The 18,856-nt window shown below is 33.0% G+C and overlaps 1 protein-coding gene across 3 annotated transcripts in view; it reads right to left on the reverse strand.

Moving 5' to 3' along the window:
* The window catches only part of LOC118185412 (nephrin-like), a 1,505,573-nt gene that overhangs the window by 135,141 nt on the left and 1,351,576 nt on the right, over positions 1 to 18,856 (reverse strand). For all 3 annotated transcript variants that reach the window (XM_085813712.1, XM_085813714.1, XM_085813713.1), the window contains one exon: positions 8,199 to 8,314. In XM_085813712.1, coding sequence (XP_085669838.1) covers positions 8,199 to 8,314 — 116 coding nt within the window. The remainder of the gene's footprint in view (positions 1 to 8,198; positions 8,315 to 18,856) is intronic.

Genomic DNA, 18,856 nt, shown 5'->3' on the forward strand with positions numbered 1-18,856 from the left:
TTTTGGTAGATACAATAATATCTTAACCTGTGTAACACGTATTTATTCATAACATTAATCTTCTTGTATAAATTTAAATACGCATTTGGTCACAAATCCAGATCAGCCTACTGACCTTACTGACACTCGCAAGTTCGTCGCAGAAGAACAGGAAATCGACGGAAGTGAAATCTTGAAACTTCGCCTTGTTAAATTTCGAAGGCGTGCCTGCGAAAGCTATAAGACTTAGTAGGAATGAAAAATGCCCAGCTATTTTTAACAGAATGCGCTGCTTGGTCGATCTCGTTCACAGAAATGATGCATAAAAATAAGCTATTATGTGGAAAAGTACAATGACTTCCTGAATAAAATTTAAGCGCTGAATCGGTTGGGACGAAAAGTTACCACACATATCGCATAGCCTTCATTCACGGGGGCGAACATAACTTTAAAGAAAGAAGAGTGTTAAGGAACTTAAAACCGGTCTATTTATAGCCATTTTAGCCAATATCTGTTGTCACGATTGAAATGGAATTTAGTGATAATGGGAGGGCATTGGTCGTCAAATACGTGTACCACCTACGACTGTGTTATGGCATGACATGGACTGAACACCAACTTAGAGCCTCCGTATCAGGCGAGAGATGGGTCATCCAGTCGAGTAGTCCCCTTGTGAAAAGTTAGATACATTCACTTGCTACTGACCCGATCTCTCCACCGTGAGAGCAGACTTTTAAGATATTTCATTTCAACCGACTGCTACCTCCCGAGCGCGTGGGGTCACCACTTTCGGTTCCCGGGTTTCACAGAAGGCAGGACATGAAATTCTTGGAGATTTAGCTGATCGTTAGAAATGCTACCCGCCAGTACCACAAAGAGTGTCGAATGCCTGATGTTAATTTGTCTTACATTTGGGTGGGGCACCCAGATGAGTTTCTTGCTACCCCACAGGACATGGGGAACCGCCAAGCTCAATGATTATGTGCCCCCGTAACCAAGACTGCCTAAGTACAGATCTAGCCAGTATATCACAGAGTTCTGTGCGTCGACCCCCGAAGAGATGGGAGGGCAGGGCTTCACACCTACAAACTATAAATGAAATGTGCCATGAGTACCCGAGAACGTTATACCAATACAGGTATTCTCGTATTTGCATCCGCAACATCGAAGATCCATGGTTTATGAAGTATGAAATTTCGGAGAGCTTTTGGAATTCTAAATTTCCCATTTTTAATTTCAAAAGCATGTGCTTGCCAATAATAATTAAATTATTTTCATCTAGTTATTTTTAATACTTTAAGCATCGAATTCTGCTAAGATTTATTTATTATGATAAAGACATACGAGAAAATGTCTTCTATCATTACAATAATCCGTAAACATTTGCAAACTATGATAAATGGTAAATTTGAGAACTACAGTCAGTAAAACTATTGCTTAGCAAATAATTACGTATATATTTTATGAAAAACGGCAGATAAATATAAGCATTGCCATCACATAGTTTGAGACAAGCTACTTTCGAAAGTTCAAAGAACTCCCCTTCCTCAAAGCAAAAAAGAAGCTATGATAGGCACGTAACATGCGAAAAAGCTGTCATCAATGCGCCATGTATATTACAATAGTTTAGAACGCTATAAGCAATAACATTAAAAAAAGTCAAAGAAATCCAAATTTCTGAGATATGATTAATATATAGCATTCTTTAGCATAGTTTTCAAAATTTCGTTGAAAAAACAGATGATGAATTCCTAATGTCACAGCTTAGAATTCTGGAAAGCGATGAGCCATTTTGTCTTCAATCATAACTTCTACTTTTTTAAAGCACATCCTCGTATATCTATTACAGAAGCAAAACACGATACATTAACTAATATAAAAAATACTTGGATTTAGTCATGCGTGAGAAATATGACGTAAACGATATTCTCATTCTTTAGGTGCCAAAACCATAAATGAAAATGTAATAAAAGAGACTGGAAAGGAAAAAATGGAATGTCGTCACCTCGAGCGACTATTCGTCACCCTCTCCAGTCTCCAACCACAAATCCATCTCCCATAACAGGGTCCTCCTACGCCTTTCTAGATGACTTATGATGACGTCATGCAGTGTGTGAAGCATACATTCATCATGCAGCAAAGTCAGCCATTGTACTACGTTGCCGAGACTTTATTCAACGCCATTCGTAGCTTAAGAGGCGTAGGTGTTCAAATAATTGCGTTGGGACCTCCGAAAGTAATATGTGTCGAAAAGAAACTGATAGCTGAATGATCATTTTGCTAAGAGACATTTCGAAATACGCTTCACTCAGTGATATTGTTTGGAAAGTATTTATTATTTATGTGTATTTCATACACAATTATTTTCTAATAATAAATCCGGCAAAACATGAGACTTTCGTAGATATCTTTAATTTTTTTTTTTGGGGGGGGGGACGAGGTAGTTAGTTTACTTAAATTTACTAGAGATATTGTAACATCATTTGGTACATCATAACTCGGTAAATATACATCATTATCTTGTCGCGAGGTTTAACATGCAGAAATCAAACTAAGAAATTTTTAGAAATTTAAATTAAGAACATGATTTTTAAAAAAAGCAGAAATTAAAAAAAATTCTGTCGTTAATTTTTGCTACTTCTTTGACAGTTCTTTCTTTTGATGAATTTATTTAAAATCTTTCTTCATGTGCTAAATTTCATTACTGGAAGAGAAAAAATACTCAACAATTAAGATTTAATTATTACTTGAATATTGTACATACAAAATTTCAAACGTTTATTTTAAATATGAAAAACTATCTACAGATATTTTATCCAACTTCTTCAAAATTAATCTTATGCAATTTACTTATATTTGGCCAGTGATATTAACATTGAATACTTAGTCTTTCTTACATAAAACTCACTTTAATGCTACATTTTTTACACTTTTCTAGGAACACTATTAGGAATTGTTAACACCCTAGTAGACGGGATTTTAATGACTTTTTCATTGAGATATAACTGCAATATTAATTAAGAGAAAAAGAAAACTAAAAAAATAGACAAGAAAAAAAAATCTGAAAGCTTTCAGATTTTACATTACGCCCAAAGGGACCTTTATTCATTAAATATTATGTTCTTCGCACTTAAACCATAAAATTCAATTTAACAGGAATATCGCAAATATGCTCCTCACAGATGACGTTTTTTGATTGCAGCTGCACTGATTTGCATACTGCAGGTTTACTCAGAAATTCTTATTTAACAATTTATTCAACTTTTATAAAGATTGGTTTATTTTTGAGTTATCGTTATTTTTTAGAATTTTCCTTAACTTTTTGGAAACCAATGAATTTAAAATGACGCATATATATTTATAATATGCATAATAACCTGCATATATAAAAGGGTCTCCAAATATAAGCATAAGAATAGAGGAATTACTCATGAAGTTAATTTCTGCAGCTTTCCGAAAACTAATTTTGTTTTAAATTAAAAATGCACGATATTAATATTTGTTTCATTTAAATAATTTGTCATTTCTCTTATTTCCCTCTTTCAATGATCGTTTTTTGCGACTTAATAGTATGTCTTTTTTTTTAATTTATAATTTTGCTACAATTGGTATGCAAGAAGAATTTTCACAGAAGCAATTTTTAAGATGTTTAAATCTAAAAATACATTATTAATATTCTCATGAAGAAGTTTTATCAATTCAGAATCATAATCTGGTAATTATAAAGAAATGCATCGATGCACTGATAGTTTTCATTTTTAATTAATTAATGCAAGTAATAATACGAGTTGGCTATTGCCAATATTGAAGTCTGCCTTGCTTTTCTAGAACAGAAATTCTATAAAATTCTGTAAAAAATATCTCCGTGTAAAATGAAAAAATGAAAAATAAATAAAGAAAAATTTCATTGATCAGTACTTTGCACGACAATACACACAGAAATACTCGGCACCTAATACATTAACACCAGAAAAATTTGTAGAGTGCAATCATTTCATACTTCAATTTGCGTACGGCCCCTGAATATGATCTCCAACTTCAAATTTAAATATCTCGTTCAGTTTTTATTGGACGGTAATCATAATTTTTATATTTTAATTTTTTATAATGAATATGAACATTTTCTGGCATGTATGTAAAAGGACCGGGGAATTATATAAGAAGTTATATTTTGTAATGTTCATAAAACTGATTTTCTTAATTTTAAGAATGCTCAATATGAATATTTTTGGCATTTAAAATATTTTTGTAACTCGTACGTTTACAATCACCTATTTCCGAAATTAACTACCGTTATGGATTTTGTAGATACGATGTATACATACTACTTTAAATCATATGCCCTAACTTAATATATATATATATATATATATATATATATGTCATAATAAAAGCAAAGGAAATAACGTAGCAGTGTAGATGCACTGTAGATGCGTGATTAGATCCCTATTGAAGAAGAAGTAATCTGATTGCGTCGTAAGCTAATGTGTTGAATTCGTAAATAAAACTTCGCAGTAGAAGCGATTTTAATTCCATTTTTATTTCCAGTTGATATTTGTGGCCACAATCACTTGGCACTCTAGTCGTGCCTTTCCACAGAAGATTTACATTTTTGATATTGTTGGGATAGAAAGCAAGGCAGCGAAATTACATCTTAGCACAGTAGAGAGCAAAAGCTGAAGTGCGTAGTTATGCAAGATGGAAGCACGCGAAGAGAAAAGTTTTGGTTTACAATTCGGTGATTGGTCGTCAAGAGGCATCTGGTATTAACGGTTACGTAAGATCGCATGATTAATTTGAATGACGCAATGCAGATAGGTTATTACGATTTTAGAACGGAGAGGAAGAATTAATGTTTATAGTTATAATTCTGATTCATACATTTTTATCTTACATATATTCCCCCCTTCAAAAAGAAAAAGGCGTAGCGACAGAGAAGCCTTTTTAAAGAGAAAGAGTTAAAGCACTAGCAAATGTTAAAAAAAAAAAATAAATCATAAAATTTTTGTCCTGTAAAGTATAATTTATAAATATCAATTTTTTTAAAATTAATTTTTAGAGTCCTATTGAATTTTTCAGCATTTCGGTCCAAAAGTCTTTTTGTTTGAGAGTTCACATAATCATAATTCTTCAGGGAAGGTTCTTGTTATCGCAGAATATCACAAAATAAACTTTTACATAATCATTGCTTATAATTAAATGTAATGCACATAAATATTTATGATACTTATTTCTATACTGATAAATTATAATTTAACATCAGATTTTCAGAATTTATGGTTTCACCGTTATCACAAAATAAATTTTTACATAATCATTACTTATAATTAAATGTAATGCACATAAATATTTAAGATACTTATTTCTATACTGATAAGTTATAATTTAACATCAGATTTTCAGAATTTATGGTTTCACCGTTATCATATTTCATTTACAATTCCTTTATTTTACCATACTGGAAGGCCTCGCAATACTTCTAAACAAACATATCCATCAATAGGGCTGTCCTCTTGAGCTAACCAGTGTGTTCTAGGCACTGGTGGCCCAGGGTGCCTAGGCAGTTACTTGAAAAGGCCTCCGTTCCTTGCATTAAGGTAACTGGCCTTTGAGAACTGCACTAATACATTCCATAATAAAAATATATAATAATAATAATAATATAAAAAATTTACACACACTCATAAAATGAGAGCCTCCAACATTACCTTGCATGAAGAGGGTAAAAGGAACAACTGTACAGAGGTAATTACAGGCCTCTGTTGAAGGAACCAGTACACCCTCAGCATACTATACTTAACACACAATAACCCATAAATATTAACATGCATTTACCATAATTTCACGTATTTTTAACATCTTTATTTTTAGAATAATTATAAAATTCGTATTCAAAATTCTCAACAAAATTTCAAAAACATAAAAACTTATCTTAATATCCTTCCCTATGAATAATTTAAATAGCTTAAAATTAATTACTTAATTTGCTCACACATAATTATGAAAAATTAGAAAAATTAATGAACAAGAATTTCAGATTTTCTCAAAACAAATTGCAGAAATTTTAACCAAAGTTGAAATCAAAATTATAGAATTCGCAACATATTAAATGATTTAGTTCCTGAGTTAGAGTCACACGAATGTAACAATTTTTGAGCTGTTGAAAAAGCGGAAGCGCAAATAATTTTCTGTCGCACATACTTGCAAACTCTAACTCGGATCGACCTTGAACCCGCTGTAATGCTGAATTCCTAAACGGTAATTCACTGATGAGTTAAAGCTCATCAGTTTTTCTGTTTTTCTCTAAATATTGTAGAGATCGGCGAAGCAAATTCAATATTCCTTTTCACTAGGCATTCGAACTTCTCAATTTATCGAGAGATTATTTTCAATCTGTAACCACTACGCGTGATTATTTTTTGAAGCACTTGCAAAACACGACAGCAGAAGAATGATCTGTTATTTTTTAAACACTGAAAAAACAAATTTGATGATTCAATTCTTTCACATTATCTTGGATTTATCACAAAACGATGATTGGAAGAGCAGAACTAAATTTTCCATTGAGGTTTGCGGCTGCAGGAAACTGTCCTGCCGGCTTAATTGGCATAATAAGAGCAAAACAAGGAAAAGCCGGAGCACTGTCGATGCGTGCCTAGATCCATATTGAAGAAGAATTTTGATTGCGTAGTATTTAAAAAGCTTGGTGGTCGAGGCAGTTTTAATTCCATTTTTATTTCCAATTGACATTTGTGGCCACAATTACTTGGCACTCTAGACGTGCCTTTCCACAGAAGATTTACATTTTTGATATTTTTGAGATAGAAAGCAAGCCAGCGAAATTACATCTTAGCACATCAAGAGCAAAAGCTGAAGTGCGTAGTTATAAAAGATGGAAGCACGCGAAGAGAAAAGTTTTGGTTTACAATTTGGTGATTGGTCGAGAGGGATCTGCATTATGGGTTTAAGTAAGATCGCATGATTAATTTGAATGACGCAGTTTAGACTTAAGCGCTATGTTTAGGACAGATAGCGGAAGTTCTCAAATGAAATAGAAAATAATGGAAGTTATAGTGAATTAAGTTTAGAAGTTTGCTTTCATATTTTTTATCTTACATATATATATATATATATATATATATATAATTCGCAAGCAACTAACCCATTTTGTAAAATAATTTTTTTTAAATTATCAGCTTTCCTTTCCAGAAAGAAACGGATATCATCGCATAAGTATGCAAACCCTTTTAAAAAAATATCAAAATACTTTGTATCATTCTTGTGTTATGTATTTGGTCAATATTTACTAAACCAAACTTTTTCTTTGTCCCCAAACCCTAGAATATAGAAAACAAGAGATATTCTTCGGTCGAGGAAAATAGCTTGAGATGGTTCTTTTGAAACCTTTCTCTAAAATTAAAAAATATATATATATATATATAATTAAGACACAAGAACACGCCGAATAAATACTAATTCAGAAGACAAACAACAAAAATCAGCGTTATATTTACAAAATTTCCACAGGACTAGTTTCGATGGTTTTACCGATTCACCATCCTCAGCTGCAAAACCTCAAATGAACTTAGATGATAAAGAAATGTCAGTAAACAAATTTAAATAATTCTTGATTCAAATTCCTCAAAGAAAAGCTAGTACCAGATGAGTTATGACAATGTGGAATCGCAACATACCATTCCAGAATCAATTAGTCCATTAATCTTAAGCTTGAAATATCTTTTCTAACAAATGTTATTAAGAATCCCTTTAATTTTAAGAGATACTACCGCAGATGTAGGTACGTGCCTGGACAGCTTAGTTATTGCTGGGATTAACTCGCTCATTGATTGTGTGACGTGTCTCAATAAATCTGCTAATCTATACAAATCAGCTGGTGACTAAAAATTAATTTAAATGTTTACTCATGAGTATGCGTACTCATGAGCAGCACGCATTTGCCGTTTAATTCCGAGATTGGGATAAAGAATGTAATTATATATCTTCTGATAATCTTCATTTAACGGAAAAAGGAAGTGAAATAGTTTCTTAAGATAGTTTCCTTTCTTTGAGAAAGTGTTCTGACTCAACATAAATGAGTTACGAATAAGGTGTCTTTAATTTTCCTTCCAGTTTTATTGGAAGGCAAATACCTCAGGGATCTTTACCGCATTCTTCTTAAGACAGAGAGTTAATACTTCAAGATAATCTGTCTCACTTACCTTAGAAGTGGTCAAACAAAGGCATTTTTCATTTCGTAGAATGTCCGGACAATCACCTTTTGTTTTATCCAGAGTATGTTGTATTTCTTCAATGAAAGCTTCTTTTAAGCCACTGTCTGCGAAAACAAAAAGAAAAAATCCTTAAAAGATCCTTTTGATCACAAATGTTAAATTCTATTTACAGTTCCCAAGGCAAAAATGCATTAATTTGTAAACGTATTTGTTATGGTATAGCGTAGAATGCTCGTATAACTAATCTTAAAATAATTGCTTAATTCTGTTAAAAATCAGTAACATTGTATACATGAGACAATTTTTATTGTTATCTATTTAATTATCTTTTTATTTTTAATATATATATATATTTTAATTTTTAACATAATGCATTCCTTGCATGATCTTATTCTTTGCGAAAGGAGGATACCTACAGGGAAAGAGGCGATACCATCTATTCGTCTCATTACAGAAAACGCTGTCCAGGGTTTACCTCAAAGAATAACCGACATTATACCCGTGAAAGAGGGATTATATATACAAAGTCCTACGGCGGATACGAACCCGCATCTGGGAATTCGGCTAACAGTGATAATAAATAAAATAAAATAATAAATAAAATAATAAATAAAATAAAATAATAAATAAAATAATAAATAAAATAAAATAAAATCTGAAAACTTTCAGATTTTATATTACGCTCAAAGGATATATTTTTTTTTCATTTACAGACTCATACACATTTCGATAGCATTTGGGCTAACGACAGTTCAGGATAAAACTATTTAAAAACAGCCTATCTTTAGAATTTCCGATAGGCAGTCTCGCGCGCTGGAGATGAAAATATTTTGTTCCTATAGGGCTCCTCTGGTCGCTTTGAAATTGTGAGATTTTTTAATCAAAAATTCGTTAAAAATTTACAAACTATGGAAAAGGCAGTAAAACAAATTCCCGATTCTAAATTCAGACTTCTGTGTGCCCACGTTCGGGTGGAGAACTACGTTATTAAAAATTTGATGACTCTAGCTACTGTTGTTTTCTGACGGTGCGAGAAACATACATACATTCATGCAGATTTTTCATTATTTAGCTTATTTAAATATAATACAGAGCAAAAATATTCGGTGGCCACAATGTGAAAAGTGATACATTGTATTAAGTGATTCAACGCAAAATACCGTTTCGAGAATAATTTTCCATCTGGGCTAACGCCCCTGTTGTCTAGTAATAAAAGGTGATATCTCTTTTAGATTTCATATTCTTAATGGTTCTATTATCGATTCCATTTTAGGAAAGAGAGGAATGTTAATCCTCCTATGTTAAAAGCGAATTTAATTTTTATTATTTCCCAACTTTTCAACATCTATTCTAATGGAATTTTACTGTTTATTCTATGTAAAGGAAGATTTTATGTAATTATAAATGCATAGTTAAAAGAAATCAGTCAAAGTTAGAGATTCAATTGATTCTTCCGATCCACTGCTTAATCGATTCTTTCCGCTCTTCACTCTGTTCTCGCGCGTCGTTCATCAGCGACTATTATCTTGTACATTAAGTATTATTATCAGTAAGAGATAAGTCTGAAAAAGGAACTTCTTCAGTGCCATGAGTAAAACAACACAATTGTTCACCTCTACCGATAACTATTATACATTCTAAAAAGCAATGCAGGTTATATTTATAATAACGTACATTGTATTATAATTATACAACTATGCAAAGAAACAAATGTAGTTTAATGTAGATTTTGTTTAAACCAGTATTGATTTCGAGGGCGACTAACATAGGTCTTCCTTCTTAAACGAGCATAATTGTGTGTTGGAGGCGAGCGGACAATCAAATAACAGATTAAATGAAAATGTGAGGCAAAAACGAAATTAACATAATATTTTATTGAGTAAATTATAAATCGAAAGGGCTTTTGAATTTGGTTTTCTCGAATAATTTCTGTGTGGTCTTTAGAAGTTTACAGTTTTTGCTTGTGGTTCAAATTTTATGCAATTTGTATATACATTTATTTAAGTTAAGCAACGAGTTCCTGTGTCAAACGTTAAGTCTCATTATGATTAACCAAATATTATGGAAAATGTTTTTATTTTCTTTTATTAAGCAGCCCAAAGGGGCATTTGTCCAGAAGGAACTATTAGTCTCAGAACGGAAGTTTGCTTTGGATCACTTAAATGCGTTGTATTACTTTTCAAACTGTTGCTACCAAATATTATTTAACTTATATTACATTTAAATAAAATAAATAACGAAAAATCTACATGAATGTTTCTCGCTCTAAGTAAAAAACAACGGGGCCTTGAGCTATCCAATTTTGAATAACGTATTCCTCTATCAGAACATGGGCAACAGAAACCCGAATCTGGAATCTGTTTTATTGTCTATTTCATATTTTGTTAAACATTAATGAATTCTTGATTAACAAACACAATGATTTCAAAGTGAGCAATGGCAGTACTGTGCGAATATATATATATATGATGTACCAACTTTAGTCGTAGCTTAAATTATCAGACGATAAGTTTAAAAAACAGGATCCATTTATTATTATTCAGGAGAAATAGCAGTTACAAAATCAGATATCCGGAGTAAATAAAAAGAATTACTAATAACTTTTTGTATGAAGTTTACTGCATCGTGACATTTAAGAAAAAGCCCCCGATATTCTTTTGCGAGTCCTTTTATAGCCTCTGGAAAGGCGGAGCTTCCAAGAAATGACGTCAGCCTCGTCAGCCAATTAAATTCGCTTTAAATATTTCCAGAACATTCTATAGCTGTACGTGTAGAAAAGGCGGGAAAAACAACTTGACTACGGGGCAGTGGATTTAATTCCACGTGCTTTCAAATAAGAGAACGTCGCCATTAAAAATGAAAAGAACATACAGTTAGAATTTTAAGTGTATTCTTGACTATGGAATTTTATTATTACATATATATATATATATGTATATATGTCATATTAAAGCACAAAGGAAAAAGACGGAACACTGTAGATGCGTGATTAGATCCATATTGAAGAAGAAATTTGATTGCGTAGTATGCTAGTAATGCTAACTTGGTAATATCTAAAGAACTTGGCAGTCGAGGCAGTTTTAATTCCATTTTTATTTCCAATTGATATTTGTGGCCACAATCACTTTGCACTCTAGTCGTGCCTTTCCACAGAAGATTTACATTTTTGGTATTGTTAAGATAGAAAGCAAGCCAGCGAAATTACATCTTAGCACAGTAGAGAGCAAAAGCTGAAGTTCGTAGTTATGCAAGATGTAGGCACGCGAAGAGAAAAGTTTTGGTTTACAAGGACAGTTTCAGTTCTTAATTATTACGTCATCAGAGTTGCGCGGGCCATAGAGTGATCTAGAAATGACGCAATGCAGAGAAGTTATTACGATTTTAGAATAGAGAGGAAGAATCAATGTTTATAGTTTAATCTATAATTTTGATTCATATATTTTTATCTTACATATATATATTAAAAAATCAAAACCGTTTCGTGTACTGTCTCGATTCTTCTGTTTTGACGAAGCGCGATATGGAATTAGCTGGATTCGAAAACCATTGTGCATTTCGCCTGAAGAGTCCACAATGAGATTCGAATTAGGCTAATTTACCACTTACCGCTTCTTTATATCTTTGTATTTTTCCTTATGTCTTAAATAACTTTTGCATTTCTATTCATATGTTATAGGATAGTTTTAACTTTAATCAACATTTTACTTTCAATTTGATTCGAGTTTTAAATTCGCTTTTTATTTGTAAGTATTCTTGTTATAATTTCATTTATCTTGTATTTACACTTTTAATTGCAATTTATTTTAACTTAGTGTTAAAATTATTCACCGGAACCACAGTATCACATCTGCTATAAAGCAAAAGCCTGAAGAATATTCTTTTTACCCTGTTTTCTAATTTTTATAGCTGAATGCACAAAATTCTTGACCACAAAGGTCCCTTTTAGTTTGTTCTCATTTCTTAAATTATATATATATATATATATATATAAAGCGCGCGAGACTGTCTATCGGAATTCTAAAGATATGCTGTTTTTAAATGTTTTAGCCGAAAGGGACATTGCCTTAAATGCTCTCAAACGAAACGTGCTTGTGTGTGTACATGAAAATTAAAAAAAAAAAAAAAAAAATCTGAAATGTTTCAGATTTTAAATTACGTCCAAAGGGGCGTTTTTTAACATTTTGTGTGTTACCTTTCTTTATTAAATATCATGTTCCTCGCACTTAAACCATAAGATCCAGTGCAACAGCAATATCGCAAAATAGTTTTAAAACGAGCATATCTTTAGAATTTCCGATACAGAGACTCACTCACGCGCTGGAGATAAAAATGTTTTTTCTGCACAACGTTGCCATTGCTCGCTTTGAAATCCTTGAGTTTGTTAATCAAAAATTCGTCAAAGTTTTAAAAAATAGGAAGTCGATCATAAAACAAATTTCAAATTTCAAATTTGGTCTTCCACATGTTCATATTCGTTGGAGGATTACGTTATTCAAAATTCGATGACTCTATGTACCGTTATTTTATGACAATGTGAGAAATATACATACATTTACGCAGATTTTCATTATTTAATTTCTTCAAATATAATGCAGGACTCTAACATTTTATGGCAACAGTTTGAAAAGTGAACCGACATTTATCCGTCCGACGCAAAATGCCAAAACGAAACTAATAGTCCTTCGGGATTCAAATCCCTTTGGACTAAAAAAAAAAAAAAAAAAAAAAAAGCCTTTTTAAGCGTAATATAAGATCTGAAAGCTTTAAGACTTTGTTTTTTAGTTTTATTTATTCCTTAACTTTTTTTGGGGGGGGGGAAGGGTTGTAAACAGGGTTTGCAATGTTAAACAGGAACAATATTTAATTTAGTTGGGAAGTAAATTTTTAATTGCAATATAATTTAAGATTAAATATTTGATAATATTCAAAAATCATTCTGTAAGTGTTTTTGCCGTACATATTTGTTTGTGACAAAAAGACAGTTTCTGTACCAAACGTTTTACTGGTTAATATTATAATGGAGAGCTTTCTTAAGATGGACAAACTCTAGTGCTTAATATTAAGCACTGACATTGTTAATATTAGTATTAGCAAAATGTAGTTCGATAATTGTGGATGACAGTATTAGTTTCTAAATTGATAAGAAATATTAGGCTTTCAGAAGTGAAAAACATGAAAAAATAAACTATGTCCTTGGCCATTCATGATAATGCCACATTTAATAGAATACGTTGACCATTTATATCATAAGAGCACGCGCGGGGGGAGAATATTAATTCATAAAATATTTGATTCAAAACTAACATTTACTTACTAATACTGAAGTTCTAACATAAATCAAAATTTCATTCGTCAAGGTTGCCAGCGGAATTTTCTTCCTACTCGTTATCGAAAAAATTTTGCAAAATATATTTCCTTAAACGATGCGTCATTTTATCTTCTCTACACTTTTATCCTAATACATCGATTAAGAAATTCCTCTCTTGCAAATGTTTGAAATATATAATTAATTAAATCTAAATTTGAGCATAGCTGTAAATATTAACACTGAGATTAAAAAATATCTGCAGACCTAATGTATCATAACTAGAAAGTAGAAATACAGTTATACAACTCTAAAATTGAAACTCTTTCTGATATCTTTTATAATTGTATAGGTCGGGAATTTCTGGCTCGTTTCTTTTGCAAGTGTCCTAACCTCTACTCGAATTCTCCATTTGAATATTTAAGGATGAATTTCAGAGAAATCGTAGATATTGATCTGTGAGTGCGACTTGAAATCTCAATAAATAGAATTGAGAAGTCGAAGGAAGCCTTTTCTCTTCTCCTCTACCTCCAGACCTCGAATTCGGCAAGCAGGCACCACGAGACAGCTCAAAAGCAATAACTTTGACTTTGGTTCTATAAACTCGCATGCGAAATGAAATATTCCGAAATGAAACTGAGACTGCCTTTTCAGATTTAAATTTTGCTCTTTTGAAATGAGTCCCCCAGCTGGAACCGAACATCTCTACGTACGGGACAGTGTGGCGGAGGGATGTCTTAAGGATATCTGTAGGTTGAGGCGTTAAAACTTGGCCTAGTTTGCTGGGGGGAAAAGATTTATTTACGATTGGATTTATTTATTCAGAAGCAATTGTTGAGATAGACGATGCCTGACCTATATCAGGAAATTTAAAGTAGGAGCAATTTGCTGCTACATATTTTTTATCTGTATCAGTTACCCTCAGTAGTAAACCAAAAATGAATCTACAGTTTTAAGTCACTAAAAGAGAGGTATCGTTTCTTTATGATACATTGCTCAGTTATACAGTGGCCGGCACGCAATATTAAATATCTTAAAAGGATACTTCTGAGATTCATAAAAATTTCATGCGAGATATTTCTCGTATTTAGATTTTCACGGGATAAAAAATTAAATAAAGATTGGATTTTCAATTTAATAAAGAATCATTTTTAAATGAATTTGATTTTATAGAAGGAATCCTCTGATACAGGAATTCTTGCCACGTGCTTTCGTAGTATATCTAGAAAACCTCCTCAGGTGTACTTCTAAATGGGTCAAAACGTAAGGTATTTTCTCCCTCCTTACCGAGTGTCTTCGGAGAGTAATTAGAAAGCAGGTCCGACTAACATCGGGAAGTCTGGAGTTAGAATCTCGGTGAAGGCATCGTATATTCTTCTTGTTTCCCGGCTTCGCTCCCCTCCAAAACCGCAGTGGCTTTATAAGTGCCGTCAGAACTAATAGAAAGCTTCATGACTCATGGGTGGAGGAAAAGAGCAGCCTCTGTAAGTCTTGAGACCCGAGCACCAATGGTAGAGGACTGAGCTCAGATGCCTGTAGGCTTTAGCTGGGTGTAGTGGAATAGTTTTCACGCCTTGGGTGGCCCTACCAGGAGTATACACTCCCGACGTACTTTGCCTATTCCATCTAGTGCCACCCCCTCGCCCCGTTGAGGAAGCCAACAGGTCATGTGGGGGAATGAAATGGCAGACATTCTGACGAAGGAGGGTTCTGAAGAACCGTTACCGGTTACCAATTCTTTGACATATCTTGAACTGTATTCCATTGGAAGACATCACAGACAGGCAAATCTGGCTCGTTCCCCCGAATCATCCCTGGTGTCAAGCTGATTGTCCTGGAAGATCTCTTGCTATTGATTGCGACAGATATGTTCAGACAACACTTTCCCGATACTTCTGTGGACACCTGAAAGGACTTACTTTTGAGAGAGGTCTCAAGATGCACCCAATTTGTTCTATATGTCAAAATGCACCGGCATCACCGGCACATATCCTTGAATGCCTAGAGTTGTCTCTTGAGGACCTTTACAAGTATCATAAGCTTGTTTTCGATTTTCTGAAGGTGAATGATGGACCTCGTCTAGTATATTCCTAGACATGGAGATTAGTAACAATAACAAACAACAACAGAACTAATAGTGGTGGGAAAAAATTCGTCACAACCAAGATTGTGCAAGGTCAACCATTGGGTCCTGTGTTTGCTTTGGGTGACCATTGGGTCCTGTGCTTTCTCAGTCGGCTTTTAAACGAGGGATAATATAAAGTATTTTCTCTCTCCTTATTACCTAACTCATGAGATATTAGAAGCCACATCCAGCCAGGAATCGTGAGATCCTAAGTTCGAATCCTGGCGACAGCTTTTGTAAAAGTATAAAGTTTTTAACTGTCACTTGAAAAACAAGATCGAACATAAATTTAATATCGGAAGAAATGAAATGCAAATAATTAAAATTTTTAACACTTCGAAAAAAGTAACATTTTTTTTCAGTTAGGCATAAAATGGCGTATATAATAAATAGTCCTTATTTCAAGTCGATGTTTCAGGCGATCTCTCTTTTATATTCGATATTAAGAAGCTTGCTCCCTTTATCAGCATGTCAAATTTAATCATTTAAAATGTACTTATCCGTATTTCTTAAAGGCATTTAATAGCATGCGCTATTTTATAACATAAAGTTAAAATATATGTCTAACTGATTGCAGCAGGATAACTGCAATATTTCCTATTCGACATCTTGGTGCATTCAAATTTCAAAATTATTAAGAATTCCTTCTTATATTGTTAAAAAAAAATCTTAACACTACATCGCAGATAAAAATGTTGCTGAGGATATCGCTATTAGATATTATCTTCTTTTAAACATAAATTGTATTTGCTTCTGTTAGGAATTTTTTTTTTTTTTTTTTTTTTTTTTTTTTTTTTTTTTTATGAACTGAAAGCGTATTTCAGACTTAACTGTTGAACTCTTTAATTTTAACAAATAATTAAGGAAACTAAATTACGCATAAAAACAGAAATCAAACAGTCATTAAATATTTTAATTTTAAAGGAAAAACTGCAATGGAACTTTGAACCGAAATCGATACTTGTAGAGACATTAGGTAATTTTTTTTAAAAGCAGGAAAGCTGAAAAAGGAGTAATGTCTTCGCCGGGAATCGCGAATGGAATACGCGCCCAGCATGCAGACCACCACACCACGAAGGCATGCGAAGACGGCGGGAGAAACACCTTATATACTCTCCTTTTTAAAGGGCGAGTGGGGATTATAGGTGACCCAATCGCCAAATCCTGGGTGTGGAGAATCATCATCCACCACCTTTTTAGCTCGGGCGCTACTGTAGAGACATTAGGTTAATTTTTAAAGGAGGAAAGATCAGAAAGGAGCAAAGCCTTCGGTGGGAATCAAACCACGGACCTCTGGAATACGCGCCCAGCGTGAAGACCACAACACCACGAAGGCATGCCAAAAAGGGCGGGAGAAACACCTTAGAAACTGACCTAGAGAATTCATCACCTTCTGTGAGGTTTTGAATTTAGGAATTTAAGCGTGGCCGCACTCACGTACCAGACGAACCATATTCATGACATCCAAAAACGGTTACCATTCAAGAAATTGTGAGTAATTTAGATTATTTAGCAAATTAATCAGTAAAATGGCATAAAACAGAAGAAAACGGGGATCTTTGGACTTTACACGAAGAATTAGGCTCAAGAATTATTTTTAACGGCATAGGTTCCATAATGCCGTTGCATTGAGTAAAATTGCAATCTAGCTGGAATTTCTCCGAATTTATCAGGTTTCAAGCAATGATTTGTCACGATATATGAGAATTAGATTCACTACCGTTTTTCAGACACAAAATTATATACAAAATGGCGGACTGCAGAATGAATCTGTTTCGAATAAAGCAAAGACCATTCATTCGGTTGGAAAGTCATAAAAACATATTTTACGGATGCCAACTGAATTTTATTTACTTAATATTTTGAAAAATAAGGAACCTATTACTCAGCATTACTATAAAATGTGCTTGGTCAAGTTCGAAACTACAGTTCGGAGAAGTATCCAGAAATGATTCTTGCTTTCACCATGATCATTCTGTTGCGTATTTGAGTGCAAATACACAATATAAGCTCAGAAAGTCCTATATCCTTCCACATCCAATGCATTTATTATTATTTTTTTAAAGTAAAGCCATCTGTATAGCGGAAGATTCAATTAAAAAATATTTATACTTTTATTAAATTTTAAAAAAGAGGAGCTCTTCCTAAAACTGAAAATGTTCAATTTCTCGTGTTTAGAAACTAATCTCAAGAAGAAACGGGCATTATAGAGTTTATAAGGAGAACGTGATATTACGAGAACCACGTGAGAATATATTTGACTGTACTTATTTGATGAATCTTTGAAGTAAACTGTACTAAAGAAACTGAGCAAGTCTGCTGTATGCAGACAACCGAAATAATTCACAACTCTGAGTGTAGCACTTTCAGTGCAGAACCTGTAGAACTTGAAAAACGTTTATCAGATCTGCTAGGATGTGGCCTTAAATAAGCATACTTTAGAATTCTAAATTACCCAGTAATATCAGGGCAGAAACAGTGGAAAACTGATACATGTTCAAGGTATAAAAATAATCGTTTTTTCTTTGGAAGCTTGTTTATGAGAGTTCTGAGAAACCATCAACAAACCGGACGCCGATAGTTTGTGTATTACAAGAACACTGACGGTGTTTTATACTTATCTAGCCAAGTACTATTTGGTAGAGGTGTAGTTTTATGAATGCTGCAGGACTGGAAAAACGCACTGTAGACGCTCAAGTAGCATGAAACCACAATTTGGCATATCAAAGTATGTAACCATCAGATTGAAGCACATAGAAGTTTGAAAAAGTAACAAGGCCGTTTATATGGATATAATGGGAAAAAATCTGATGTGTACACCACATGACTTCTTTGTACGGAATATTAAAATATACGCATTTTTCTTGCATTTTATTTAAACATATTAGATTGAATTAAACCTACTTCGCCGACAGCGCATAAACCAAAATAGAATAAATGCATTCTTTAAAATTCACTTTGTTTACCATAGCGACACTCTGGCGCTAGGTTTACTTAAAAGTATTATATTTCATTCATATTATAATTCAGAATGCACAAAATGTATATCATTTAAAGAATTATCTAATCGTTGCCACATGTTCTATTCAAATACTATAATAAAGCTAGAACTATGTATAAAAGAAATTAAGCAAACAAAGCAAAAAAGAAACAGTTTTTCACAGAGGTTTGAGTATTTCTCATTTAATTAATTCAGTTCTCACTTCGCGAGAAGGC

The sequence above is a fragment of the Stegodyphus dumicola genome, chromosome 3 (genome assembly GCF_044657685.1).
Source record: "Stegodyphus dumicola isolate Sdum_Otavi_A_Nest chromosome 3, ASM4465768v1".
In the NCBI taxonomy this organism is placed as follows: Eukaryota; Metazoa; Arthropoda; class Arachnida; order Araneae; family Eresidae; genus Stegodyphus; species Stegodyphus dumicola.